The 27,188-nt window shown below is 42.8% G+C and overlaps 2 protein-coding genes and 2 long non-coding RNA genes across 9 annotated transcripts; 2 read left to right on the top strand and 2 right to left on the bottom strand.

The window, feature by feature from the left end:
- Positions 1-120: 120 nt before the first annotated feature.
- Positions 121-23,056, top strand: pianp (PILR alpha associated neural protein). Of its 6 annotated transcripts, none has more exons than XR_003981144.1 (6): positions 121-294; positions 813-869; positions 1,071-1,486; positions 1,888-1,966; positions 21,484-21,690; positions 22,679-23,056. XR_003981144.1 is itself a non-coding variant. In XM_030393413.1 (6 exons), exons 2-6 carry the CDS (start codon positions 859-861, stop codon positions 6,270-6,272), a joined length of 675 nt encoding a protein of 224 aa, XP_030249273.1. In that variant the 5' UTR covers positions 142-294; positions 813-858; the 3' UTR covers positions 6,273-7,791. The 6 variants fall into 6 exon arrangements, 4 of the variants coding, with proteins under 4 accessions (XP_030249276.1, XP_030249273.1, XP_030249275.1 ...); XR_003981145.1 differs by having other exon boundaries at positions 122-294; positions 22,917-23,056; XM_030393413.1 differs by lacking the exons at positions 21,484-21,690; positions 22,679-23,056 and adding exons at positions 5,470-5,616; positions 6,251-7,791 and having other exon boundaries at positions 142-294.
- Positions 9,210-26,869, bottom strand: cops7a (COP9 constitutive photomorphogenic homolog subunit 7A). Its single transcript, XM_030393412.1, has 8 exons — positions 26,734-26,869; positions 21,547-21,669; positions 15,234-15,309; positions 14,385-14,473; positions 13,347-13,549; positions 13,124-13,229; positions 11,163-11,332; positions 9,210-9,806 (listed from the first exon to the last, which is right to left on the bottom strand). The coding sequence occupies exons 2-8, from the start codon at positions 21,667-21,669 to the stop codon at positions 9,767-9,769; spliced, it is 807 nt and encodes a 268-aa protein (XP_030249272.1). The 5' UTR covers positions 26,734-26,869; the 3' UTR covers positions 9,210-9,766.
- LOC115567142 (uncharacterized) lies at positions 16,163-18,164 on the top strand. The gene is made up of 3 exons (XR_003981147.1): positions 16,163-16,539; positions 17,194-17,329; positions 18,025-18,164. It is a non-coding gene; the product is annotated as an uncharacterized LOC115567142 (long non-coding RNA).
- LOC115567141 (uncharacterized) lies at positions 17,629-20,202 on the bottom strand. The gene is made up of 3 exons (XR_003981146.1): positions 19,595-20,202; positions 18,525-18,675; positions 17,629-18,344 (listed from the first exon to the last, which is right to left on the bottom strand). It is a non-coding gene; the product is annotated as an uncharacterized LOC115567141 (long non-coding RNA).
- Positions 26,870-27,188: the final 319 nt, after the last annotated feature.

Here is a 27,188-nt window from a genome sequence, read left to right as displayed (position 1 = left end):
CTCAGTATCATTTCTGTTTGCCTCGTCAAATTCATTTCTTTTCCTTTGCGTCCATTTAATTGAACCCGTTTTAGAAAAAAAAAACATAATTAGCATTTAAATCTCTTTCCTACAGTCTCTTGCCCTCCCTCCATCACACACACTCTCTCTCTCTCTCTCTCTCTCGCTCTCTTACTCCAGCAGACTCTACATGTCTCCGTCGCCACGGCAACCGATGCTTTTTTTTCCCTCTCACTCTGTATCTCCCCCTTTCTCTCTGCCTCCCTCTCTCATTCCCTCTCTCCACTGCCAGAGGTAGGCATCATAACTGATATGTGTCGGTGTGTCTGTGTCCGTCTCCTCGGTGTGCTCGTGTGTCTCACGGAGTGACATTTCTGTGGCATTTAAGCGGCAGCAGCAGCGGCGGCGGCAGCAGCAGCGCGCATAGGAAGTTACCGGTCTGCGCGCAAAGTGCCATATAGAGTCCTGGCTCCGTGCATGACGCCTCTAATGATGATTAATGTGCTATGCCCAGGTGTGTGCACTGTAAATGTGTGTGACGGACAGACAGACAGACAGACGGACGGACACCGAGTGTGCGCTCCTGCCTGTGTATGTGTTTACTGTATGGGCATGTGGCGCGTAATTGAGCGTTAAATTTGAAAGCCCAGGGGAGAGTGTGATCTTTTTTTCTTTTTTAAAAAGTGACAGAGTTGGCTCTGCTGCTGTCTGTGTTTACATGCTAATAGAAGAGAGAAAATGCTGGACCCTCCTCCTTCTTGCTCTCTCCCTCTCTTTTTTTCTCTCTCTTGCCCCTCTGTCCTGTCTTCCAGAGAGAGATGATCGGAGGAGCGGAGTCTCAGTGAACACAGCGAAGCGATGGAGAGATGGTAAGATGGATAGTGTCTGAGGTGAAGGAGGGATGCGCGGCGTGCAGATGCATGAAATGTCATTCTGAGTGATGGCTGGCATGGGAATCAATGTCTGAGCTGATGGGGTCGCGCGGGGCGCCAGCAGACAATACATTTTCTCAGATAACTTCTCTGTCACTCCACCTCCTCTCATGCTTTTCCCCTCCACTTCTCCTCCAGCTCCATCTCTCCTGTCGCACGACTGACCGCCCTCCGCTGCCTCGTTCCCCTCTTCCTGGTTGGTCTGGTGGCGCAGCTCACCACCTGTAACCGTGACGAGGGCGAGGAGCAGGTGGACGCCCTGTCGGTCCAGCTGTCCGTCACGGCCCAGGTCACACCCACCCCTCTGTGGGCGGTGGACTGGGGTCCCACGCAGCCCGTGGAGGACGAGACCTACCACTTCCTCTCCAGCCAGGAGAACGATCCCCTGCGCCAGCATGGGAGCCAGCAGGAGGCCAGCACCGCCACCTCCGAGGACTGGCCTTATTATCCTGACGCGAGCGCGCAGCCCCGTGAGGAGCCACCGCTGGAGTCCAGGGACCGGGAGGGGGTGGAGGACGGAGGGACGGAGGCGGAGGAGACGGAGCCTGAGGAAGGTGGGCACCGGGAGATGCACAATAAGGATATTTTTTTTCGGAAAGTAAAGGTGGCCACGAGCTACAGCCCATGTGAACACACACACACACACACACACACACACACACACACACACACACGTCCTCCAGGGAATGAGCTGTCAGCAGCTGACACTGTGCTGTGTGCAGCCGGCTGTGTCTGTGGCGGGGGATGCCTAATAAAGTTCTCATCACTCTCAGGGAGGAATTGGCCGCTGTCAAATTGCAAGATACAGAGAAGACGTCATCGGATTAGTGTTGTATATGGAGGCCGCATCCAATTTCACATCTCAGCTGGCTTCACTCATTTTCCTCTGTTGTTCTGGATACAATTAGACAAGCTGTGAGATTAGTAAATGTGTGTGTGTGTGTGTGTGTTACAGTGGACCCTCAGTTCTACGTCACCGTGACCATCTCCTCCCTGCTCATCCTGACGGCGGTCGTCATCACAGCCAAACTCTGGTAGGAAACCTGAGCTCTCTCCTCTGACATCCTGTGTGTGAACGTCCACATGAATGTAAAAAATGAAAAAGCTTCTTTGATGAACTACAGTGAAAGATCAGCAGACTTTTCCCTGCATGAGCTGAGACACCTGTCTCACAGCAGGAGGCCACTACTGGTCGTCCTGATTAAAGGACCTGAGGGTTCTTTATAGTGAGAGCTGTGATGATACAGCCCAGCGTGAGATTTAATACAGGACGCCTCCCTCAATATGGCTTAAATTTGAATTTCTAAATTGGACGCTTGGAGACTAAGAGGGTTAAATGAGATGCTTGATTTGAAACCGTCTTACAGATTCCTGCATTACATTTACTCTGACAAAATTGATTTTTCTTTAGAACAACGTGCACCTCATTTGAATCAGGGGCTGTATCGAGGTTTTGAAACTTTCCAACTAAGTGGATAAATCGTGAGACACATCTAAGGTGGGGAGATCATTAACACGCTCAGGAATAGGAACACATATTTCTGCCGCACAGAATTTTGGTTTTCACATTTTTGTTGACTTGCTCATAATCTGTGGACATTTCTCAACACAGATCAGTTTTAGGAGTAAAATATGTCTGGAATAACTTATTTAAAACTATGTAGGGCTTTCCATAAGTGTAAAGACATTGGAGTACACAGTGATTTTAAAAGATTGGGCTAAAAGGGTCTAGAATCTGATATTTTCTGCTGGAAATTCAAGACTTGCCCCCTTTTAACCCACTGACAGAGATGCTGCAAGTGAGTCACAGATGGGGGTGCAGAGGGGTCAGTCTGTATGATGACATCATTGTAAATGGCACACAGCGTTCATATTTCCTGTATTAATTTCATTGGCCAGGATAACTTGTGTTTTAGAGTTATCAAAAACAAAAACAACATTTTGAGAACATCTTGCCGCTTCAGCAGATGGCAGACTTGAACACCAGTGTACTTTAGGTCAAAGCCGCCTCAGCTACACACGAGAAGATGAAAAGAGAGAAATTTGCCAGACTCCATCACAGAATCGCTCAATTGTGTGAGTTGTTGAGCCGGGAGGAAATTTATAGACCTTGTGGAATGCTGTCTTTGAGAAAATCCGTATTATTAGTGCCTTCTCATAAATTCGGCATATGTCACACATGAAGTTGATGGTTTTTTAAAATGCCTTGTCATATGGGGGCCTTACTTCCTGTGACCATGCCCACTGATGGGTCAAGATGAGAGTGTACGGATTGGGCTTCACGAAGAGGCCAGATGTGTTGGTTTTAGTGAAAAATAAGACCTTGACAGCTGCAGATGTGTTTGCACGTGCACGCTGATCAGTCCGTCTTCTCTGTGTCGTTGTTGTCCGCGATTATGTAATGTGCCTGTGCTGTCCCCCCTTTAAAGTGAAAGCTGTGGAGTAATTGCTTACTAATGACTTTTATTAACAACACTTCTGTTCCTAAAAGTCACAGTTGGCGCAGATGTGTCATTGAGTGCCCAATAATTAAACCTTCCCTGTAACCAATGGGACGGGGGAAGAGAAACATGGCTTCGCTGGTGTCAGTGTGCTTTAGCAGCCCGGCGGCCATTAAACAACTCGCTGCATGTAAACACAGGGTGGGGGGTCTGTACATGTTTCAGGCCTTGGAGGACGTGTTAGCTGCACACTTGGCCGTTAGCCGGGAATTGGGAGCCATCTACGTGATGTAGTGGAGCACTTCCACGCTTTGCTGATCAATCCAATAACACCTAGTTTATTTGACCACTGGGACACGAACCCCTTCCTCTCTCTCTCTCTCTCTCTCTCTCTCTCTCTCTCTCTCTCTGCGTCTCACTTTTCACTTCTTTCTCTCACTCATTTATACTTTTACTCTCCTCCTCCTCCTTTATGTAATTCCCTTATCTGCTCATCTTTCCCACATTTCTGTTGTATCATTTTTAATTCCATCGCCCGGATCCGTGCAATTTGTTCTCCCCTTTTCATACTCTTTTAATCTCAGTTATGCTCCCACACTCTTACATTATCCCCCCTTCGCCCCCTCCCACTCGGGCCTCCATCCCCTTCGCCTGCCAGGGATTTTTCTTCCCTCAGAATACCTGTGCTCTCCCCGCTTCTTCTTTCAGTTTCTTACTTTGCGTTATCGCCGTTGCCTAGCTCTAAGGCTGCCTGTCTTTGCACAGCTGGTGCTCCCCTTATCTCCCTTGCCAGTCTCCTATCTCTCCCAGCACCGCCAGTCCGGCTGCAGATCCACAGATAATCCTCCAGCTTGCTGTGAGCTGATACACGATAAACCCTTTTCTCTCCGTTCCTGAGACTGGCCTTGGCTCTTGTTTGGGGGAACTTACTTCGCCGACCCCCGCTGTGGAGGAAAACCCATCCGAAGTGGCCTTACAAAAGTGAGATTCGCAGGGAGTCCGGACTAGAGACATGGCAGCAGCCCCTCTCTATAGACTGGCTCGTGCTTCGGTGTCATAAATGTGTAAATAACGCCATGTGTTAGATGGAGAATGTGCCGCGGAAAGAACGGGGGGGGGGGGGGGGGGGTACAGATGGACCGAAATGATAGCCTATAGTGGAAATTGGCCAGCGTCCAGTTCATTATGATTATAGAAGAGAGGCATATGTGCTCAGTGATTCTCCCGGCCCTGAAATCGTCAGTGTGGCTAATGTAGTCAAGCGTGACGGTGTTTTGTGTGTGTGTCGCCGTGTGTGTGCACACGGAGAGAGAGGAGTCGGTGAGGAGAGGACAGGTGTTGCCGGGGCTCCAGGATGGCTTTTATGGCCGCGAGAACAGCTTTGTTGTGCCACTAAGTATTCTTAAGCGCCTGAACCTGTGACTCGTGCGCTGTGTCGTCACCTCAACCCGCCATCCCTCCTGAAGTAATGGCGTCACCCCTCTGTCCGTTCCTTCGCCTTGTTGCGTCCTTCCCACCTCTCTCCCCCCCCCCCCCCCCCCCGACTCCCTCCTTCGGTGCCTGTCTCCTTCCCCATTTCTCGCTCTGCCTCCCTCTCCCCCCTGACAGCGTTTTAATGAGTCCGATGAGTGCACTAATTCTCTCTCACAGTGGCAGTGTAATGTGTTCGCTGATGCTAAATGGCTCGCCTGTTCTTGATGCTCCCTGACTTTGTTTCTCTGCCTCTCCCCCCTCTGTCGTTCCTCCTCATTCTGCCTTTTCTCCCCTCATCTCTCTCTCTGTCCATCTCCCTTCATCTCAACCTCTCCCTCCATCACTCCCTGTTCTCTGTCTCTCCCTCTCTCACCTTTCTTTTACTTCAACTGTCTTTGTCTCCTTTCATCTCTGTTTCTATTCCTGTCCCCCTTCTTCTTTGGCTCTTTTATCTTCAATTCCCATCTTCTTCTATTCCCACATCTTTTCTCTTTCCTCTGGTCCGTCTCCTCTTTTTCTTCGCTCTCCATCGCCATCTATTCTTTTCGGCCTCTCTCTCTCTCTCTCTCTTTCTCGTGTCCCCCACCCTCTCCTCTATCTGTGCCACTATCCCTCTCTCCCAGTTACGATCGCAGCTGTTCCCAGCATCCGCCCCCGCTTTCCCGTGGCGTGGCTCCCCCGCTCTCCCTCGCGCTCCCTCGCTCCCTCGCTTCGGAGGACAGCCGGCAGACGTTGCACAGCACCTCCTCCTCCTTCACCGACAGGGAGAGGTAATGAGTCGCCTCGCCAACTCTGTGCCCTCTGAGTACGTGTGTGTGTCTGTGAGTCGCCTTGCACCTCTGGAGTCAAGTTTGATTCTTTGCGTGTGCGTCGGTGTGAGTCTGTGAAGCAGCCTTATGTTCCCCCTTTAACGTGCATTGTGATGATGTACATGGAGTATAATTGGACCTCAGTGCTATTCTCTGTGGAGCATTCAGGGCCCGAGTGTTGCTGCGGCTGTAAGATGTATCAGTGTTTAAACTCCCTCTCCAGATGAGTCATCGTGGGCCTGTAAAAAGGCGCCCAGTTGCCGCCGTCCATGAAATGATGCTTTTATTTGAGGGTATTTAAAGTTAATCTCAATCAGGATAATTATAGCGATGTACTCCTGTGCTCCCTCTCACTTCCTCCCTCCCATCAGCTTTTCCTCCACCTTCCTCCTCTTCCTCCTTCTCTTCCCTCTCAGTCCCCTGTGATGCAGCTTTCCGTTTGCGTGTACCGCCACTTTTCCAGCTTCGGGCCTCCGTGCTCCACTTCTCTTCTCCTTCTCTGTCCTTCCTCCCATCATCAGCTTCCCAAAACAACCCCCCCACCCACCCCTCCTCTCAGTCTCACTCTTCTTCTCTGTGTCTCTTGCTGTGTCAGGATCCCAGTTGTGAACCTCTGAGATGACTGTTTTTCCACATGGTAAACATTTCTTCGGGGGCCTGAGGAGCAACATCAACATGACCAGAGGGTGTGCCCGCAGCGCCGCTTTATTTTCTCTGAAACTGTGAAATGAATTCAGGGATCCCAGGTATCCAGCCATCACGAAACTCTTTGGCTCCCCTGAGGTCTGACAAAAACCCAAACTCATCTCCCCGCTGCTCCCTCCTTCCTTCCGTCCTTCCTCTGTGCTCGGTGTAAATTTCTTTTATGTGGCTCTGCGTCACTGTAACCTGCTCCCTCTGTTTTCCATCCCCTGTATGGCCCCAAGCTGTGCCAAGCTACCCAGCAGCTCTGCGTCTCGACCTGCCTTGACTAACTCACAAACAAGCAGTTTAACAGCCGTGTAACATCCCATTACCCCTGAAATGCCCTACCTGTGCTTCCACAACAACACGGGAAGCTGCTCAGCGTTCATTCTAATCAAGCGGGCTGTTTGTGACACTCGCATTCAGTTCAGTTCAGCACACTCGTATCTGGTTTGCAAATGGTTAAAAAGCCATTCTCAGCATCTCCAAACACCGAGCGGGGTATTTTACAAAGCTGTTTGGCACGGCTTTAGCCAACAGGCAATGTGTTTAACATGTCACGCTCCAAAAACTGCTGTTTATTCCCCGCTTTGGGCGCCTGAAATGCAAATAGTGTGGCTTTTTTTTTCCTCTGCAGTGTGTAGAGGAGTCTGTTTTGTTTCGTTTTTTCCTCATGATTTGTTCTCTTAATTATCTGGCTTACGTTCACCTCATTGTCGTGCCTCTACGAGCAGCCTTTGTTCCTGCTGGACTGTGTTGAGGTGTGTTAAGCATAGAGTACTTCCAGCTGTGGAGATAAAATAAAATATTCAGAGCGGGGACGGATAGAGGAGGCATTCCTGTTTAAAAATCAATGATTCCCAAAGGTTTCGGATGGTGCAGAGCAAAGACAGATTTATGTCAACATGGAAATGAGCATCTGTGAACTATACACGCGATCAAAGGACTCGTGTTACCACGACAAGGAATCTTTTTCCACATGACAGCAAAGTAACTCAATCTGGAAAACAAAACCTCCATCATCTCCCTTCCTATCAAGCCACTGTATATCAGCTGTCTTGGGTGCACCAAAGGAAAGTAGTACATCAAGGAGCATCATTTCTGTCTCTACAATCAGTCTGCATGTATACAGTAAGAAAAACCTGTGAGAGTTGCTTCAAATCTATTATTTATAAATGTCTATTTTATCTATCAGTGAGTGATAGCTTACAGAATCTCTCAAAGCCAAATGTCAGTATGTGTTTGGCAACTTTTCTAAGCGTCTTAGAGACATGACTCCCCACGACCCCCAACTTACACACATTTCCACTACAGACATAGTGCTGGTGGCATCATGCGTGGCTCGTGCAATCCTCCAGATACCCAGTCTTGTGATTTTTAGTAGCAATTCCTGTAGAAATGTGGTCTTTCTGTACCATGGAAGTTAAATAAAAACTCAACACTGGCGTTTTAGCTTGGGTGTGTGTGTCTATCTGTTTATTTCTGCGCATGTTCAATGAATTCCCCTGGGATCTTGTGCGATGTGCAGCGCTTTATAGGAATGACAAAGCTTACACGGTGCATTTTAATAGCTACCCCCCCCGTACCCTAATCTTTTTTCTCCCTGAAGTGAACATTTAGTCCGCTGCCTTGCATTGATTTTGAACCTTCGGGCTTGGCATTAAAAAAAGTCCTGCATGTGCCAATCATGTTTTTTACCAGTGAGGAGCAGCTGAAAGGGAAGAATAAGGCTGCTGGTCGTGTGTGAAGCCCGCTCCTTATCTCCTCACCTCATATGGATTCCTCTCGCTTCAGAAAGATTAACAGGATGCTAAGCAAGAATCTCCTCTGTGTACAGTTTTTCAAACAAATGTCAATAAAAATCAAGGCGGGCGCCGGTGGAGAAATGCCACCCGAGTGTATTGAGATTCTCCCCCAGTCTGCGGCACAGCTAGGGTTTCCATCTCCTCTGGGCATTTTACTGATCAATCAGGGTAATTGATTGGCTTTGTTCCACTCGGAAGTTTTAATGACCGTCTAGTTATGAGGCGCATACCAGCAGATGCTGCAGCAATCTGTAACCGCTGTGGACAAACAACAAATGCAGAAGTTAGGTGTGAACTCCAGTCAGCGCTCACATGCTCACACGTAGGATAAACACGCCCGGCTCACCTTCTGCTTTCTCTTCACATTACACAGTACGCCAGCTAACCCCTCTTCTCACTAACAAACACTTTCAAGAGGTGTACAGCTGTTAGAATTCACAGCTCCAGTCTGGCAAAAACTGATCTAATCAAGCTCAATCACACTGACTGAAATTAACACCACTATTTATAGAGGTGAGAGAGATGTTTGGAGGGAGGGAGGAGGAGGCTGGAGGAAGATGCGGGGGTTAATCGAAACAGGAGCATAATTTCCCCGTCTACTTCCCGCTCACTATTGCTACTGGTCAGCTAATCGCTGCCATTAATGTCAAGCAGGATGAGGAGCGGAGAACTTGGGAGGAAAACTGAATCAAAAGAGGGAGAGATGGACAGGGCCGGCATGATGAAGGCAATTTTGACTGCGTGATTGAGGTACAAGAGAGGGTGGCAGGCAATTTCAACAGGCAATTTTAACATTGAGATAGAAGCTCTGGGCAAAACATACTGGTATGAAATATGAATGCACTTGGTGTGTGTGTGTGTGTGTGTGGATGTGTGTGTAGCCATGCTGGTTGCGCACAGGGGAAGCCTCGGCTCTATAATACATTAGTCTCTTTGGGGATATGCCCTAATTAATGGCTTGACCTCCTAACGGGTAGCCCCCTTCTGCGAGTTAACATTTAGCTGTGCACCCTCCAGAGATGCACTTTGAAGTGCATTTAATAAAAGAGGTGACAGTGACATTAATGAGACAGTACAGGGCATTCTTTTTATTTCCCAACAATTTATATTCAGATTTTATACATGTCTCGACTCAGCAGAGAGAACAAAAACAATACAAAGCAACATAGAATTAATCTAAACCAAAAGAAAAAATTTTAAACCAATAAAAGATACACACACGTCAAATACACTGATCCTGTTTCCGGTCAAAGGCAACTGATTCCTGCTTGCAGACGGTTCTGATGTGACAAGTGCTCTGAGAGTGTGTGTGTATATACACATACATATATATACACACACACACACACACACACATATATATATATACAGTGACAGTCCACTAGTTGGCTATTAAGAACTGCAAGAATGGATGTCACACCTGTCATTTCCATCAAGCCAGTGTGTTTCCGAATCCTTCATGTTGAGATTTAGTGACAAGAAAAGTTCCCATTAAGCTTCCCGGTTTTATTGTGGCGAGTGTATGCGACAAGAGAACACCGGTCACATCCTTTAATGTATCCATTTGTCCGCCAAAGTGTCCATCTGTCCATCCACCGTCTCCACGCCTCAGTGTCTTGTCTTCAGTTGGACTTGGACCAGATCTTCCCACTGCCACGCAGCCTGAGACGGAAACAGCCAGTTAGATACAGTGGATTGGTGCTTTGTTTGGGATTAATTAAAAAATGGTTAAGGGTTACTTCATGTTTTCTATCTTCTTGCATTGCTAAGCATTTGTGTTCAAGTATTAACATCAGCATTTAGTATTTTTGCACTGAAATTGATCTCGTTTCTCTTTCTGCAAATTATAAAGTATTTGTACAAAGAGCCCATCTCTAATAATAACTGCTGCACAATCAGTCCCCTCCTCTAAATAGCTTTATGAAGAAATGGTGTCAAAACTCATTTTAATTCGAGGATTGAGGTTAAGCTATCATTAATTTGGATTTCAAAACACTAAGTGGATCTCCATTTGAATGAAGTGCAGTGCTGAGTGATGAAAATTATAGGTCTCTATGCTTCATCAAAAAGTGACAGGCAGCCAGAAAATAATCACTGCTTTCTGTTTGCGAGTGACAACATAAACAGCAGGCGAGCAGAGCGTCTCCTCTGATCACTGAAGGGGGGAACAGTTCTTTCAGGAGGATAGCATGAGGGGCATTTGTGTATCCAGTGACATTTTACAATCCAGGGCAGATGTGAAATTAGCCATCGGTAATTGGGCCGGATGGAAGCAAAACAGAAAGAGTCCCTGATAGCAGGGTTTCAAACACCGCTCCAAAACACTGATGTGCATCTGATAATAAAGCTACTTCATGCAGACACATGCACACACTCGCACACAGACAAACCACTTACATTAGCAGCTGGCTTTTTATCATTTATTGAAAGAAAAGAAAAAAATGGAAACATAGCTGGTTTTGTGTTGAATTAACTGTGCACTCTACGAGAACACTGGACTAATGGCTTTGATTCAGTGTTTAAATTCAAGTCTTTCTAGAGCTTTAGTTATAGCTAGGTAAGTTCGTATTTATAGAGCACCTTTCACAAAGTACAATTACAAAGTGCTTTACGGAACAAAAGAAGAAGCAGCAATAGTAGAAACTTAATGGAAAAAAACCTCCAAATGCTACTTTTTGCTCCAGTTTTTTGATATGCAAGAATAAATAGAATTTCTCGCTTACAATTGAAAACCACAACAAATACGACATTTATTTAAGAGCACACCAACAATTCTGAGGAAAACACCATTTCTGTAAATTATTCGACACGGCCAAACATGTTTATGTGTTCAATCACTGAAAGGTTTGGAAACTTTGGAAAAATTAATGCAATTTCTTTGCAAACTCTTGATGGTCCATTTATGAGCCATCACATCCAAGATGCTCAGAGCGCTTCATTGATGTGGACATTATGTGGCTCTCACCCTCCCTGAGTGTGTCCTCACAGTAAGTCCTAAGGTGATGTCACAGTACTCACCCTTTCACCTTTGAGCTCTTTTTGCCTGGTTGTCGTGGTTCTTGTGAGGAGGCAGGGTCTCGTGGCTCTGCAGGCTGGTCTGCGTCCTGATTTGAGGCGGCTCCGGCGGGGGCGGGGCCTGATGATGGTGAGGCGGCGCTGGCCTTTAACGTTTTCTGTAGGTTTGAGACCTGAGGGAAGAGTGAATAAAGAAGAGATTAAGAATGAAAGACTAATAAAGGGATGGGTTACAGGAGAGCTTCCCAGCTAGCAAGTCTGTTTTAAAACAATAGTGAGGTCCCCATATAAACATCGAAACAGGTTTTTTTCTTATTTTGTTTGTTGTAATTGTTCCTACTATATATAAAATTCCCCCTGAGGTTCACTGTTTTAGTTCACAGACGTCATTTTAAAAATAACTTGTTTCTCAAGTATGGTGATTTGTTTGATAGCAACATTTCAGCTGATATATCTATATCTGAATTTTTTTTACTGCCTATTATCGTTATTGGCATCAGCCCCAAAAATGGTGCATCAGTCGGGCTCTAATTAAGAGATTCCCTCCAAATACGCTTCAAGTGTGAGTGATAGGAGACGTAATCCAGTCTGAGAAAAAATTTACCAAAGAGTTTATATGAATCTAATACGAGACTTCAGCAGTGTATTTATGGGGAAAAGGTACAAGAATTAATTCCCAGGTCTAGTCGTGGGTATCTACCAGCTCCAGCTCGATCGGCTGCGATGGGAACATGACACCCTGGTGAAATCTTGAAATATGTATGTTCCCATCGTTCTCCATTCAAGCAGCCATTGAACCTCATTTAGTCAGAGTTGAGTTTGAAAGACAGACTGAAGTAAAAAAGGAAAATGAAAAGCACCGTAACATTGTCACTGACCTTCAGACCGCTTTCAACTGTGCCCCGTTTTTCGGCACATTTATGACATGTACGAAACACTACTGGAAATAGGACAGGAGTCAAACTATTTTTTGCAGGTTTATCCACGTTTAAGAATCCTGCATGTACATGCTAACTTTGATGTAAAATGGTTTGAATAATGGCTTGAACACACCACATGTCAGATCACAGTCGTGCTCACACTACACAACTTTCTGTCACGTCATCGGGAGTCTTACAGTTGTGGTTTTCACACTACATGACTGATCAGCAAAAGGGGGGTCATACACGACAAGATCACACATGCGAGACGTGACACGGGAATGACGCGATCCAAACAGTACAGGTTATTTGAATCCTGATTTGCAGATTAAAAAAACAGTACGAAAGAGAAAATAACGGGCGAGAAGATGAATTAGGATGCACTGTCAGCAAGACTTTTTTTTCGCTGAAAACACATGACTGCTTGCTCGTATTATTGTTTAGGAAGGACTCGATGTTACACATACTGACACAGTGTGTATGTATTATGATAAACTATGGGCTATTGTTGTGCCCACTTTATAGGAAATAGATACCAGATGAGGCTGGGATGAGGTTCATTTCCACAGAGGTTCATACAGTGTTTCCTTACGGGGCTGCAGTTGAATGTGACTGAATTTCAGTAACAGTAACACAGTAAGACAGTAACCTTGCAGGTATTTTTTCACAGAATGAGAACTGAAATGTGTCTCCCATCACTTCAGTCCGATACAGCACACAGTAAGAAGGGATCTCGTCACAGCCAGTATCAACAGGGATATGATTACAGCAAGCAAAACCTGTTTCAATGTTCATACGGGAACCTGACTATTGTTTTCAGACGGAGGAATTGTGAACCTATCCTTTAAAGTTAGATTTATGAACCCAGAGCTGCATGAGTTTGCCCTCAAACAAGATTCAAAAACAGGAACTATGCAGTCAGGGGGAAACTTAAATACCACAAGAAGCTGGAAGCATAAAAAAAGAGATGTAGTTGAGGGAACGGCTGCATTTTCTGGTTGGAAAGAGTGAGAGCACTGTAGCCAGAAAGGATGAGGGACTAACCTCTGTTTCGACTTGGACTTTGACCTTTAACTGGCTCTCTCTGTATTGGTTTGCCCTCGAGACCTGCTCCTCAATACCACACAGCACCGCCTCACACCCTGTACACCTGAGAGAGGAAACAGGCACAGAGGGAGGCAGAAAGCAGATTGTTAGGAGCTGGGAAAACAGATAATTGAGATATAAATCTAAAGTGTGTGCACAGACACACAGAGGTGATACTGACCACTCTTGCAGGGTGTTGATTATGTTTGGGAGCTCGTTGGGGCCCAGGTCACGACCCACACTGCAGTCCACCTCCACTTGCTGGTTCCTCTGGTCCAGTTTGCCCTGGATGATGTCACAGTAAACGGCCTCAATCAGCAGGTCCTCCAGCTCCCGCACATTCTTCAGCTCGAGCTGCTGTAGGAGCAGCGAGTACGGCAGGCACTGAGGGGAAAAACAGAAACTTTAATCTCCCTATTCTCTTTTATTTTAACCAAGGTATGCAGGCAGATAATTTGAATTTAACGGTTTGATGGAAAATGACAAAGAAATGTTACGGTGAATTTGCCAGTTTGTCTAAATGTCACTGCCAGAGGAGAATGAGAGGAGGGTTTGGACAATCTAACAATCCTCCACTGGGCAATTAGGGAGTTCAAGCCTACATACATTGAAAGCAGTGACATATTAGGGAGAAAAACCGGGGCAAAAGTGAATAGAGCAATGGTAGTGGAAGGTAACAGAGCTGGTGAGAATAATGAATCAATTATTTATCATCAGGAGCACAGAAAGAAAAGGGCATAAGCTGTGTGATGACCAGGTCTCTCTTGAGAAAATGACCAGTTTCTCAATGACATTACCTGTATAAATAAAGGTTAAATATAGCAAAAAAATGGTTGAAAGGTGCAAATGAGAGAAACATAACTTTTAATACTATCTCATGCATTGGAGAGAGACGGGTATGTCTAAAATGACATGAAAAGTAGTGGCTGTGCTAATAACTTTTTGTTAAGACCAAAAGGCTTGTGATTCTAATTTAGCAGATATAAAAACAGCCACAAGCTTAAAGTTATAGCCAACCTCACATGAACTTTTTGAACAAAACAGCAAAAAGCAGAATTCTAAAAGCAGAATTGTTAATACATCATTAATATTTGTATTATGAAGCCTACAGCTAATATGAAGGCTGCAGAAATGAGATTTATTTTCTACTTTGGAGACAAACAAAACACTACAGCTCATCTTCACGTCTGAACGATGTAAACAAACAATGAACCGGTACCTTGAGGTTGGACGCCAGGCTGATGATGGACAGATGGCGGAGCTTGTTTCTCTGTGCGGGGGTCAACTCGGGAAGAGAGGCTGCTCTCTCTACAGCAGCAGACAGGAACATAAGAAGAAAAAAAAAAAATCACAAAGGGGAAAATATACCAGAGCAGCGTGTAAGTGTCACTTTGCTGAGGGTCAGACAGTCACACGTAATCGTGGCACTGCTTATTACTTTGAAGAGTAATATTACGTTGAGACAGGCAGGGGAGTGTGGAGCTGTTTAAGCAGTCAGAGAACAGGGTCGGGAGGAAGTCGGTCTCCAGCGACTGTGTCTCCTGCTGCCATGCTCCCCTGGTGACAGGACTCACACCCTCAGAGACAGCAGCTCTGACAGCTCCTCTAAGGGCTCCACTACACAGCTCTGTGAAAGTAAATGTGCTCCCTGTCGGCGTGACTCGAAAGGGAACAATAAAGTAGGCTACATTCTTTTTCCAGGCTATTGGTTGATATTCAGCATAAATTTAGACATAATTAACATTCCACTTCTTGTTACAGCTTCCAAACGAAGTACACAGACAGCACAAATTAAGTCACAATAGATTTGTTTATTGTTCATTTGCGCCAGCGCTGCTGTGAAACAGACAATCATCAGCCAATCGGAACACTTGATGAAAAGTGGCCCAAACAGCTAAAAGCACTCGAGTAATTTGGTCTGTGAATAACCTGCCTGCAGTGTCTCAGGTGAGGGAGTTTAAGCTGCCGTGTCAAGGTGCCTGCCTCGCAGCAAGAAAATACGGCTCATAATAAAAGAGTTGCTGGGCTGCCCTATTACTTATTTACACTGTGCTGCCACTGCAAATACCTTTGTAGTCGCAGTAGGTTCCATAGGCAAAGAGGTTGAGGAGCTGGTACACTGGTGCATGAGGGCCATTCTCCAGCTGTGGGAAGGGAAAATGAGGGGAAAAGAGAAAATGATGTGGCAGAACATGGACGTAATGAGACTCGCTACATAAAAACTGTGCAACTGTATTTTTGTCTTTGCAATGAGAAACTCTGAGGAGAGGTCTTTAATGAGTGAGAGAGACAGAGAGACAGACCAAATGAGGACCTGACTTCTTATATTCAGACTGGATTCATCTGATGCTACATCACTACTTATACATTTTTTTGTTTTAAAATGCATAGCTTTTGCTTCGTTTTACGCCTGGAGTCCACACTACTCTGGCGATTAAGGACCCCTAAAACCGAGACTTTTGAAAATGCTGCTGACCATTTTTTAGTGTTCATGTCCAGGCAGGCAGAAACAGAGACATCTGTATAAAATGACATTGGCACCTATATCAGTCACGACGTGCCCTTCCCTGATTTGTCACCCCCTAACAAGTTTCCCATTTTAAGAAGACCACAACAGCAGACATCAACCTTGACTACCAGTGTTTAATTCAACATTTATAATGTAATACAGGCATTGCTGACCTATTTGTCTATACCAGTAGCTGTTGTGCAGTTTAATTTTACATTTTATAATGCCACTACTGCCTACATGCAATAGTTCCAGTGTCCAGCTGAGTTATGTTTTGCCAAAAGCAATCACGTTTCTCTGCTTCATTATTTTTATCCTCTTTTCAGACAAAATATCTCTTGACTCTGTATAAGCCCTTGTACCTTTTACATAAAAGTAATAGTATGATCTATTTAATCACAATCACAATCACAATTAATGATCTAAATTACCATCTTATATCTCAGTTTTAAAGGAGTCATATTATACCCTATTTCTACAAGTTAATCTAGTTCCCTGGTGTCCTAATGAAATGTCTGTGACATGCTTTGGTCAAAATACCATAAGGATGAAGCACAATAGCAGTTCATAACTGTTCAATAACCCTGCCAAAACAGCCCTGTTCAGAACAGTCGGTTTTGAGTGCCTGTCTCTTTAAATGCAAATGAGACACAGGTAATCCACCCACTTCTTCCGGGAGGTGTGACGACGCCGGCACGCTCATGCTACCATGACAACAACTGAGCGTGAACCCTGGGAGAAACATGGCTGCAGGAGGAAACTTTGCTGTCCAACCTTAAATGTTTGAACCAGAGTCAGACCCTGAACAAGAAGGAGCTAGCGAATAAGTTGCTCAATGTAGACTGCAACAAGACGTTTCTGAATGGTGAGTTATGATCTTTATTTTACTTTTTTCTTAAAAATGTGTATGTTTGTACGTCGGTAAATACGGTCGCTGACTAAATACGGTCGACCGCTGACCGCTCTATGTGTAACTCACTGCTTATAAAAATCTAGATGTGTTGAGTAAACATAAGTAGCATGCTATTCCCGTTACACGAGTAAATTTCACAAGTCCGCAATGTTTTTTCGGCAGCTACGAGTGGGAATGTAGCACTTTTATTCTCAGCTACGCCATAATAATGTTAACTGTTACGTCATTATTTTGTCCGACATCTAACTCACAGCCATACACTTTTCACGTGTGTGCGGGCTGGGGCGACTGTCTGCCAGCTCCGTATCCTCCATAGTAATGTCTGTTTATCCGTTTGTACTGCGTTTCAACATAATGCACTAATTCCAATTAATAACGTTACATCGTTGCACATGCTGACCAGTCGTTATTGCTAAAAACATATTCAAATAAAAAAAACCGTTAAACTGATATGTTCCCTTTTTCCCCTCTGGTTTAGGTGTGTACCTATGTTTAGATGCATAACAATGCATACAGCGCCTGAGAATGTCTGCTTGTTGAATGAAAATGTAACTATTCAGTCATATTATCAGTCATCAAACGTCACTTAACCTTTCACATTTACAGGTTATAAGAAGACTAAATCAGCTTCAAAACTCACCTTCCTGCATGGCAGACCACCCTGGCCTCGTACCAGTGTGCATTCTAACTTCAGAATGCACTAAATATCTACAGAGCCTTTACGTCTGAGGGGAATAGAACAGTAAGTGTTTTTTTTTTTTTTGCATACCGTAAAATATCAAATAATAGCCGGGCGTTTATTTGTTTGTTCCAACCACTTAACAGACCAGGCCTTTGTTTTGGACAGGCGTTTAATTGAGACCCGGCTATTATTTGGTAATATACGGTATAAATTCTGTTATTGTAATAAAAATATGAGTAATGAAATAAATTCAATTTTCCACTTTGTTACATTGCTTATTTTTCTTTTTGAAAGGCAGTTTGACAATTGTTAAAATGTTACATATCAAACACTAGGAAAGATACATTTCTGCAAAAAAATCAATTTGCAAGAACACAGTTTATTAGCAACATCTACACCTAGGTCTATGACAATCTTGCTGCTCATAAATGGTGGAAATACAAATTAGATATTGTGCAGGAATTTATGTTTTGTACTTTTGGATACTCATCCCACTCCTACGAACCTGTCTCTTGATGATCATAATTCTTATGTCTACATGTCAAACACTGAAAGTACAGAAAACAGCTTATATAATTTTATAAATACAAGTACAGCAAACAACACACAACTATTCAAAAAGTTACTGAATGTACAAGTAGTTTTTATTGCCTGTTGTTAAACAGTAGGTAATATAAATATTTACAAAAAAATAAGGTAAATCAAAAACTATGTCTAAATATAAATGTATAACTAAATATATCCACTCTGTTCAGCCGTTACAGATACTTGGCATATAGGAGCTTTGAGAGCTGGTGTTGGGGCTTTCTGGGCTGAAGAGTTTGTGGCACTGCCCAGCTGTGTGGTGCTGCGTATACGGATGGAGTTCCCCGGCACTCGAGGCATCTACGTGGGGTTCAGACCGGCCCTTGACTGAACCTTGTCACATAGTGGTCCATCACCTCCTTCTTGTCCAGCGTTTCTAACTGCGCAGAGAGCACCTCAGGAATGGAGATCTTCAAAACCTCATCTGCGTATGAACCAGGGTCCTGAAAAACCTTCTCAAACACCAGGTCCAAGATGTCATCCACCTAATCTGCAATCAGAAAAAGTGAAATATTGTGCGTACTTTATCGTGTTTTATCGTATATTTATTAAAAACAAAACTAGAAAAAGCCATAGACACTGGTTAATTATATTTTATTTATTTTACAAGTATTTTTTAATGTCTGTTTCATTTTTCTGTGTGATTTCAATAAAAAGGTTTAAAACTTACGAAAGGTTGGTTGCTCCTTCACTGGCTTTGCTGTGTATTCTCCTCCTTTCTTCCACTTTGGAAATGAAGCCTGAACAGTGGCTCACCAGCTGAGGTTGTTGCCTGTGGACGGTCTGTATTTTCATTGAAGTGCAGGGCTGCCAGGTATAGTCTTGGGAGGAAAAATAATACAATGCTAAATAAGAATGCGAGCACATTGTACACATTGCAAAAAATATTCAGAAAATGGTGATTTATTTTCAAATAAATAGCTGTATTTAGAAAAATGCAGGACTCAAATGTCCTCTGATGATGATTAAAAAATCAATTTGATGAGGAAGAATCTGGCAAATCACAATCCGAGCAAACCCATGCACATCCCTCATTTCACATTAGATTTTAGTAAGTGAGCAAAAACGTACACATTTGCGAAGCAACTTTTGTGTGTCCGTGTCTGCATATAACTAACGTTAATCGTAGCACAGCAGGCAGGGAACCCCTGTATCCGACTCCAAAACTAAGTAGTGATTGCTTTACTGCAGATAACGTTTTGGTACTCTCAGATCGGGTCTCTCATGCCAGCAGCTAACACTACACACGTAGTTACATGAATACTAACACAAAGGAAGTCTTTAGCCTCCTTTAGTACAACATGATAATAAATTAACGCAGCCCACCGTCCGTGAACAACTGAGACCATTTCATACCGTCTGCGCGGCCGTGAGCATGTGGAGGAGACTGTCTCCCATGCGTATTCACGTCGGAGAAGTTGTTCGCGGACGGTGAGCTAGCTAGCTAGCTGCTCGGCCTTGAACATGCTAGCCAGCTAGCTAGCTAGCATGTTCACGGCCGAGCAGTTGTTCACCGGCCGATTAGAAGCGATCATATATGAATATCCTAATTCATTTTCTCAATTCAGTGCCATGTTTTAAAAGACTGCTTATTAACATTACAGTGAATCATATGACCAGTAAGCCCAACGTTGCAACTTAACGTTAGTTCAGCCTCATATCTACATCAACGGTTAGCGTTAGCTCATGTGCTAAACGGCCAAAGTAACACAAACGAAACTGTTTTTTTTAAATACTTACACGGACAGTGGGTATGGATCCATCTTCTAGGAACAATCTCGTTGCCAGTCCAGCTTTATACTGACCCTGGTTGCTGAAACAGTCCGGCGTGAAGTGACTGGCACAGACAAAAACACTTTTGCTCACTGAAGCTGGGACGTTTCCCTGAAAAATAAAATTTAGCCACTTCGCTCTGATATCCTCTTTGGTAGGGAAGCGATGACGGGAAACATGAGTATCCATGCATCTCATGACATAGCAGGAGTGCTTGGCTTTCGGGTTGTACATGGTAGCGGTCAGGCTGTCGCGTACGAGTGAGGCGAGAAAATGGCGGATCATCGTTCAGGTAGCCGGCGTAATGTGGGAGGAGATATCCAGCATGAGGGTGGGAGTATTCAAATCACCCGCTCTGTTACGTAACAGCGCGGGTGAAATCCAACTGGCTCCTTTAGAGACACATTTTCTGACTGCGTCCGTTTACAAAACATTGACTTAGTGGTCAAAAATCATTCTTAAGGGGTGGGGAGGCACTCCAGATATGCAAATACACACACTAAAGCAACGAAAAAGTGAGTTTTGCATAATATGTCTCCTTTAAACATACCCTGTGCACTTACAGTAAAAACAAGAAAAAACAAATACATTTTCTCTACTTTCACAAAAATTACTACCACGGGTCCAACATTTTGTGTTGCCTCAATTTTTTCCATTTACATGTAAATGAGTTGAACTGATTTCTACAACTGCCAAGCTAATTTGACAAGTGTCAGTGATGCAGTGAAGAGCAAAAGAAAATGTTCTTTGTTGTTAAGCCCCTAATATTGTTTACAAAAAAAAAACACTAACAAGAGGAAGGTCAAATGTCGGAAAATATCAATAGCAAAATGTTGTGGGAGACTTCTAATAAACCTTTAAAACGTCCTCTGACTAGAATATTGCCGTAAACATATATAAAATTAATACGACAGGCCTACTTGCAAGTATTAGTGTCGGTTTCATTCATATTTTACAGGGCTGGAACTGCTGTGAGCCATTGTAAGTCGGGACACCGCTGAGGCAAACAGAAAGGTAAAGCTTTGTGTTTTAATAACAGGCGGTTGTATGGTTGCTCTTTTGTCTATGGGAACTTTATAATGCGTCTTTTTAATTTGCTGTTGTATTCTTTACTGCGGCTACTGAAGTATTTTCATTGTCTGGACCATTAAGACATTTCTCTCACTGTTTGTCTCACGGTTTCGACCTAGCTAGTCTCTCTCTTTCTCTCTCTGTGTTTATCCAATAAAACAGTGCAGCAGATTTTACACCTGCTATTTTCAGATGTTAAATTTCCTACTCAATGTCCTCTGATACCATTCTTCAACAGTGCTGCTTGTTTTCCATTTTACCTGAAAAAACCTTGATGTGCTCTTTTAGTAAATAAGGACAAATGTAATTTGACTGTTTGGTGCATAAAAAAGGGACACAAATCCTTTGGAAATATCCCACCTGCTTGGCATCCTTTCTAGGGCTTTAAGAATGGAACAATGGTGCTGCACAATCCTGCACTACTGTAACAGCAGCATTTCACATTCAAGATGGGTTGTTAACTGCGCAGGTTTAACATACAACATACGAAATAGGTTCCCAATGCACTCTCTCATTGTGCCCAGGAATTCTATACATAGATGCGAGTTGAGTTGCGACTTAGATTACATCACTGGTGCACAAATGTAGACGCATTAACATCCACTTGCACAGATGATAAATTTGGTCCAGTGTGGTTTGGAAATACACTTGTGTTTATGCTGCACTAACAATGTGGTCACATGCATCGCTGACCCCTCTGATCAGATTTTCCAGGTGTCTGGGATAAATTAACACTTGTGAGATGAACTGTCGAGTCGTAATTAAGACTGTTTTCTCCATGCCAGGTCTGAAAAGGTCCCAAAAGACAGAAAGGGTGAGGAAGATAAAGTGAGGGAGAGTGTGTTTACCTCTCTGACATTAGGCAGCTCCAGGATGTCAGAGAAGACGTAGAGGCCTGGGGTCTCCAGCAGGGAGCTGACAGCCTGGGCCAGTGCTGAGCCTGACAGAGACAGGAGCTGCTCCACCTCCATCTGATGCCAAGGGACACACAGGTAACAGTGACATGGTTAGCAGGTTACACAAAAAGCACTACAGAGAGACGCATGAAAGAATCAGAGCCGTGTAGAAAAGAACAAGTATGATAAAAATGAAGGATGTGACCTTCCTGTGACTGTCGTGGCTCTGCCATTTTATGTAATGGTGGAGGAAAATGTGATCGAGGTACATGGTGTCACAATCTTCCATAAATACTTAATATCAAATGCTCTATTAATGAACATGAAACTCGAAACATCGTCCAGCAGCCACTCCTGGTCTGTCTAGAGGACACAGAATTGAACGAACAATGCTCCCTTTTCATTTAACGTCCAACTGCCAAGTGCTCTTGACCAAAGCACTTAACCCTCAAATTACCTGGAGAGCTACACGGATAGTGGAAGAGTAGCTGCACTAGGTAGCACCGATACGGGCAAGAAGTGTAATGAATGCGAAGCAGGGCATGTATATTCATCAAAACCCATTCCCGACATAGAGACGATGCAAATGCACTTTGGGCTGAGGGCAACACCAGAATAATTACCTAAGTAGTGAAAGAAATCTGCCTTTGCCTCCAGCCGATACTTCTTCAGAAAATGAATCCCAGCGAAACAAAAAAACAGGAACATTTCCTGATGCATAACCACATGTCAGGTTGCTAAACATTATCATGACTCTTGCTTTGTAATCGCTCTACGGTAACAATAGCACAGAAATGCCTTGTGAGGAGATGTCCTCTGGACTTTGAGGGATATTATAAGATCTTAATCCCATATGATGCAACTTGAGACACAAGGGAAGTTTAGTCTTACAGATTCATGATAAAGTTAGTGCCGTTGCATCAGACTGGTTTGATTACCTGCGGCCATTTCCTAAAATTAATGCAACAGTGTGTCTGGATGCCTACTGCTGAGCAAAGACTAGTCTGACTGGTTCTTCTTATTAATCTCAGGCGATGCTTATCGGTGCTGATGTATTGTATCATCCCAAATCTGATACATTTAGATGCAGACATGCACATCTTCCATATGTTGTCCCACTGGACCACCATCAAGCAGGTCGAAGGAGCACATTCACAGGCCAGATGAACAGATGAGCGGGCATGTGTTGCATCCCAACAAATTAACCCACACTGTTTGAAAAACAGCATCTCTTTTCATTTCAGGAATTTTTAAAAGTCAAATTGAGAGCTGAATGTGAGGCTGAATTGCTTCCATCTGTTTATGTCTATTGAATTTAAAAGGAGGACAGACCTGGCTGCATTTCAGTGAGAGATGGCTGGAGGAATATGTGGATCTGTTCAATATTCAGGGTGCAGCTGTTCAGATACAGAGTACCATGGTGACCACTGAGATACAAAAATAAAACAATATATGACACAAATATAGACTGAATCAGTGTGACATTTCGCTAAGAAAAGTAGTCACTTCTGGTAGACAACCGTCAGTTCATTGGCATTTAAGAGATATGGGGAATTGGCAAACATACTTCTTTTGTGATATTCAGCCCTGTAATGTTTAAAGATATATAGAAAAACATGAGTATTTAATGTCCTGTGTTGCTTTGCTAACATCTTCAATGTAATCTACAGAAAAAGCGACATTCTCCAACAAATGCTTAAGACACTGCGGTATGGACAGTGACCATACTCATATATTTTAGGATTGCCCAAAAATACAATCATTTTGGGAAAACATCAAAGAAAAAATTGAGAACATTTTGGAAAAGGACATCCCCCTGGACCCACAGTTATTCTAATTGGAAGTATCACCCAACCATCTGTTTCGATTTTTTTAGTACTGTGCTATATTTTTACTCTGTATACTCTGTTTTTTTTAATTTATTATTTATTAATATTATCATTATTATTCTTATGTACATTTTATTTTTCTGTAGTCGAGTCTGACAGTCTGTCGAGGAGTGTACTTGTACAACCAGAGTGACTAATAAACCTCTCAAACATTGAACCATGGAAAACTAAAACTAAAAGTGCATATTATAAAAGGAGATGACTTTCAGTTATTGACGATTTTTGGAAGGATTCTTGTGGCTTTTTTGCCTTTTTTTTTATTTTTCAATCTAAAAAATACTTTTCTTTCTTCTTTTTAACATTAATGTTTTTTTAGGAAAGTCTTTCCAGGTATACATTTAGGTAACTGTATGTGTGCTCTGCCCTGTCGGTATTATTTCATCTACATGACAAGTGAAGCCCAATCTCAAGGTGATTTTCTTTCATGGTGTATAAGCCTGTTAATGTGCACCAATAGCAATAAACTCATTGCTTATTTTGTGTAAACAAGTTTACAGTTGTCGTTTTGTGCAAACACATTTTGAGATGTTGTTTTCTTTATTCTGTGGCCCAACAGGTGAATAAAGTCTCCAAAGTAACAATGAGACTTGAAGCATCCAACATGGATTTTAGATCATCTTGATGCACACACTTTAAATAACATCCTTAAAAAAAGACAATTCCATTGTTTGTAAGATTTCCACCTGGAGGTTTTTCTAAATAAACACTAAAATTGGTTCTATAAAATAATAATAACAAGGATCCGATCCCTAAGAACAAAAGGATGCAATGTAACTTAGTGTACTACTACTAATTGTCTTGTGATGCAGTAATGAGCTTAGATAATGAACACTGTTGTTGCACTGCACTCAATTCAATTCTGCCTATTACAGTCATCAATGTCTAATTGTGTATAATGACAGCAAAACAAAAACAAAAATTACTTTTATAGGAATGCTACTCGTGTCCTAGTAACTACTGTTCTCTTTTATACTAATACAACAGGCACTACACACTCTATCCAATACATTTGTTTTGCTATTGTTCTTGCTTTATTGTTATGCATGCCTAGGTAGCTTTAGATTCAAAATAGAATTAAAGTGTCAAACAAAATAAAATATTTCATACATTTTTTTATTTTTTATTTTTTTAAAGGTACAAGGCTACTAAAAGGAAAACAATTTAAATTGGGGTTGGCAGTGGTGTATATCAAACCCAAAACTCACTGAGGCAGCACTCACTTCAATAGCCTCTCAACTCTAATAAGCGGTTCATCCATCTTTCCCATAATCCTCTTCAACCAAAACGGACTTCAAGATCACTGCAAACCTCCTCTGAGATTTTACTGAAATGGAGTGCATCCTGGTAAATTACTTTATTGCTGATGAATTCAGCATTTCTTCAAATATGTGATGTTTTGTCGATGAGCAAGTCAACTTCATACGGTCCGACAGCATTTAACTCAAATTTTCTCCATAAAGCACTGAGAAAAAAAAGTCTGATTTATCTACTTTATTCCTTGATCACCATCATCACATGACAGGTAAAGTATCTTTAACTGCCACTTTTTGAAGAGGCTTGCTTTTGAGTAATTTAACATGTAAGAGGATGCTTGAAACAGTAAAGAGCTTTTATCTGACAGTAGCACTAACACAAGTCTGCCTATTACTGTTGGAGTCTACATAGTAGTAACACTGCAAGGGTAGAAGTTGTGTATGTGTGAATACTTGTTTCTGCATGTCACTGAAAATGTGTGTGTATTTATCACCTTTTGTGTATGTTTCCATTTAACTGAGTTTATATTGTTCAGGTAATATTTTTCTAAAGTAGTGTTCCCCAAAACATTTGCAGTCACAGCCATAACAAAATCGCATGTTTTTTACTCTCCATTTACATTGTGTGCAACTGTTTCACATGTAAATCTTGCTATATCGGAGCCTCAGACAGTAAAACTTCTGTCAGGTTAGATTACTGTGTAATATCCATTGTGCTGAAATTATTAGAGCAGTTGAACAGTCAATCAACAGGAGTTATTAAGGTTTGATTGATCAATTTATTGTTGAAATCATTTACAATGCTGATTACTATAGGAGTTTCTGCCTTTCTCTTCATTGTATACTTTTGAAAGTACATTTTTTACGTATATTTATTTTTCAGACCTGTTTCAACCTTAAGAAGTCTTTTTGATCTACGGGGATTTGCATTGACCTATTTAGCATTTTTTAATAGTTGATCAAATATATAAAGACAATCGACATATGAATCAGTTACACATATAGGCAATTGCTAATAACAGTTGATAATTGTTGATGTCTATATGTATATCATTCATACATATTCTCCATTTCAAAAAATAAGAAGGAAAGAAAGAAAGAAAGAAAGAAAGAAAGAAAAGGATACAAGTGACAGTGACTTCCATTTTTAGGACATTATCCAGACACTTTCCCATACATTTTTCACATTTTAATATCTTTAAAGCAGGAGTGTTTTCACTGGACTGTGACATTGCAATAATCTAATCACCTTTGCCTACATCCAGTTAACACCCTCATATAAAGTTTTATAATTTTTATTTCCTTCATATAGCTTTAAGGTTATTAAAGCAATCTTTTTCCCTAGACAGTCTGACATTATCTTACAATATATATTTTCTATCAGCGTGTCTCAAACCTTTATTGAAGCTATGTTAAGTATAAACTGAGTGAAATATTCACACTTAAGACTCCATGTTTTTATGTTAACGTCGATCAATCTACTGGTTATTTTCTAAGTTTTGTCGTTTGCAATAGCTGATCCCCTACAGCCTGCAGGCTGTTATAAGGTTAAAGAAATTATAGCCAGACTTGCACAGCAAAACTCTCTGCCTGTGTACTAAAGTTAAAGTTAGCTCCACAGCTAAATTACCGGGCTAACATTAAAGCTAATGATCTGATGCAACAACAGACATACATGTCAAAGGAAGATAAAGTGCCAAGCGCACAAAACATATACATCGTTTCAGGTAGGAGACTATTTGCACAACAGTTCTCATTGAAATCTATGTTATCGTGCTCGGTTATTATTCAAGCTCAATGTGTCATGCTAGCTCGGTTGCTAACGGCTAACCAACCGCAAGGCTTCGCTAACCCGTTGACGTTAGGCCTCAGTCCATGTTTAGCCGTTCTACTGATTTATATCATACCACTAACTGCATGAATGATCAGTAAATACAACATGCACGTAAATGCTTCCGCAAAAGAGTTAAAATAACGCTGCATATGTCCAATTTTACCTTGTTGGGTTGGTTTCTAGTAGACAGCTTCTCGGTTGATGAGTTCCGTCGGCAGCACAATCACGCACGACAACAAAGGAACGTAACATTTGATTGGACTGTACAACGAAGTGGGCGGGACATGTCAAGCTGTCGATCAGCATCTTACTCAGGGGCTCAGGGAGAACAGCGTCATCTAGCGGTGAGATGATTCACCTCACCTGGGACTGTACAAATCAATATGTTTATCACGCAGGAGCTCACAAACGGAAGGTCACAGAAGTCCTGATATAACTCCGAGGAGGCCACAAAGCGATAAAATGGGGGACTTATGTCTTCTGTCTTGTCTTTTCTCTAATCCTTTAGAAAAATCAAAGGGGGCAAAATCACAAACCACATAAGGCTATCACATGTGTGGCATATTACAGGCTCCAGTTACATCAAAGACTGGTAAGCTTATATAGTAGGCTGGAGGG

The sequence above is a fragment of the Sparus aurata genome, chromosome 17 (genome assembly GCF_900880675.1).
Source record: "Sparus aurata chromosome 17, fSpaAur1.1, whole genome shotgun sequence".
Classification (NCBI taxonomy): domain Eukaryota; kingdom Metazoa; phylum Chordata; class Actinopteri; order Spariformes; family Sparidae; genus Sparus; species Sparus aurata.
The sequence above is the reverse complement of the archived record's forward strand: the minus strand, read 5'-3'. Positions and strand labels throughout refer to the sequence as shown.

Bases quoted from the DNA above. Each gene is read 5' to 3' on its own strand.
- pianp (XM_030393413.1), top strand. The intron at 1,967-5,469 runs GTAGGAAACCTG...CCTCTCTCCCAG, and splicing joins GTCATCACAGCCAAACTCTG to TTACGATCGCAGCTGTTCCC. The intron at 5,617-6,250 runs GTAATGAGTCGC...TTGCTGTGTCAG, and splicing joins TCCTTCACCGACAGGGAGAG to GATCCCAGTTGTGAACCTCT.
- cops7a (XM_030393412.1), bottom strand. From the start codon at position 21,669: ATGGAGGTGGAGCAGCTCCTGTCTCTGTCAGGCTCAGCACTGGCCCAG. The intron at 13,550-14,384 runs GTACCGGTTCAT...TTTTCCCCTCAG, and splicing joins GCCTGGCGTCCAACCTCAAG to TGCCTGCCGTACTCGCTGCT. The intron at 9,807-11,162 runs GTGAGTACTGTG...TTTCCGTCTCAG, and splicing joins AAGAGCTCAAAGGTGAAAGG to GCTGCGTGGCAGTGGGAAGA.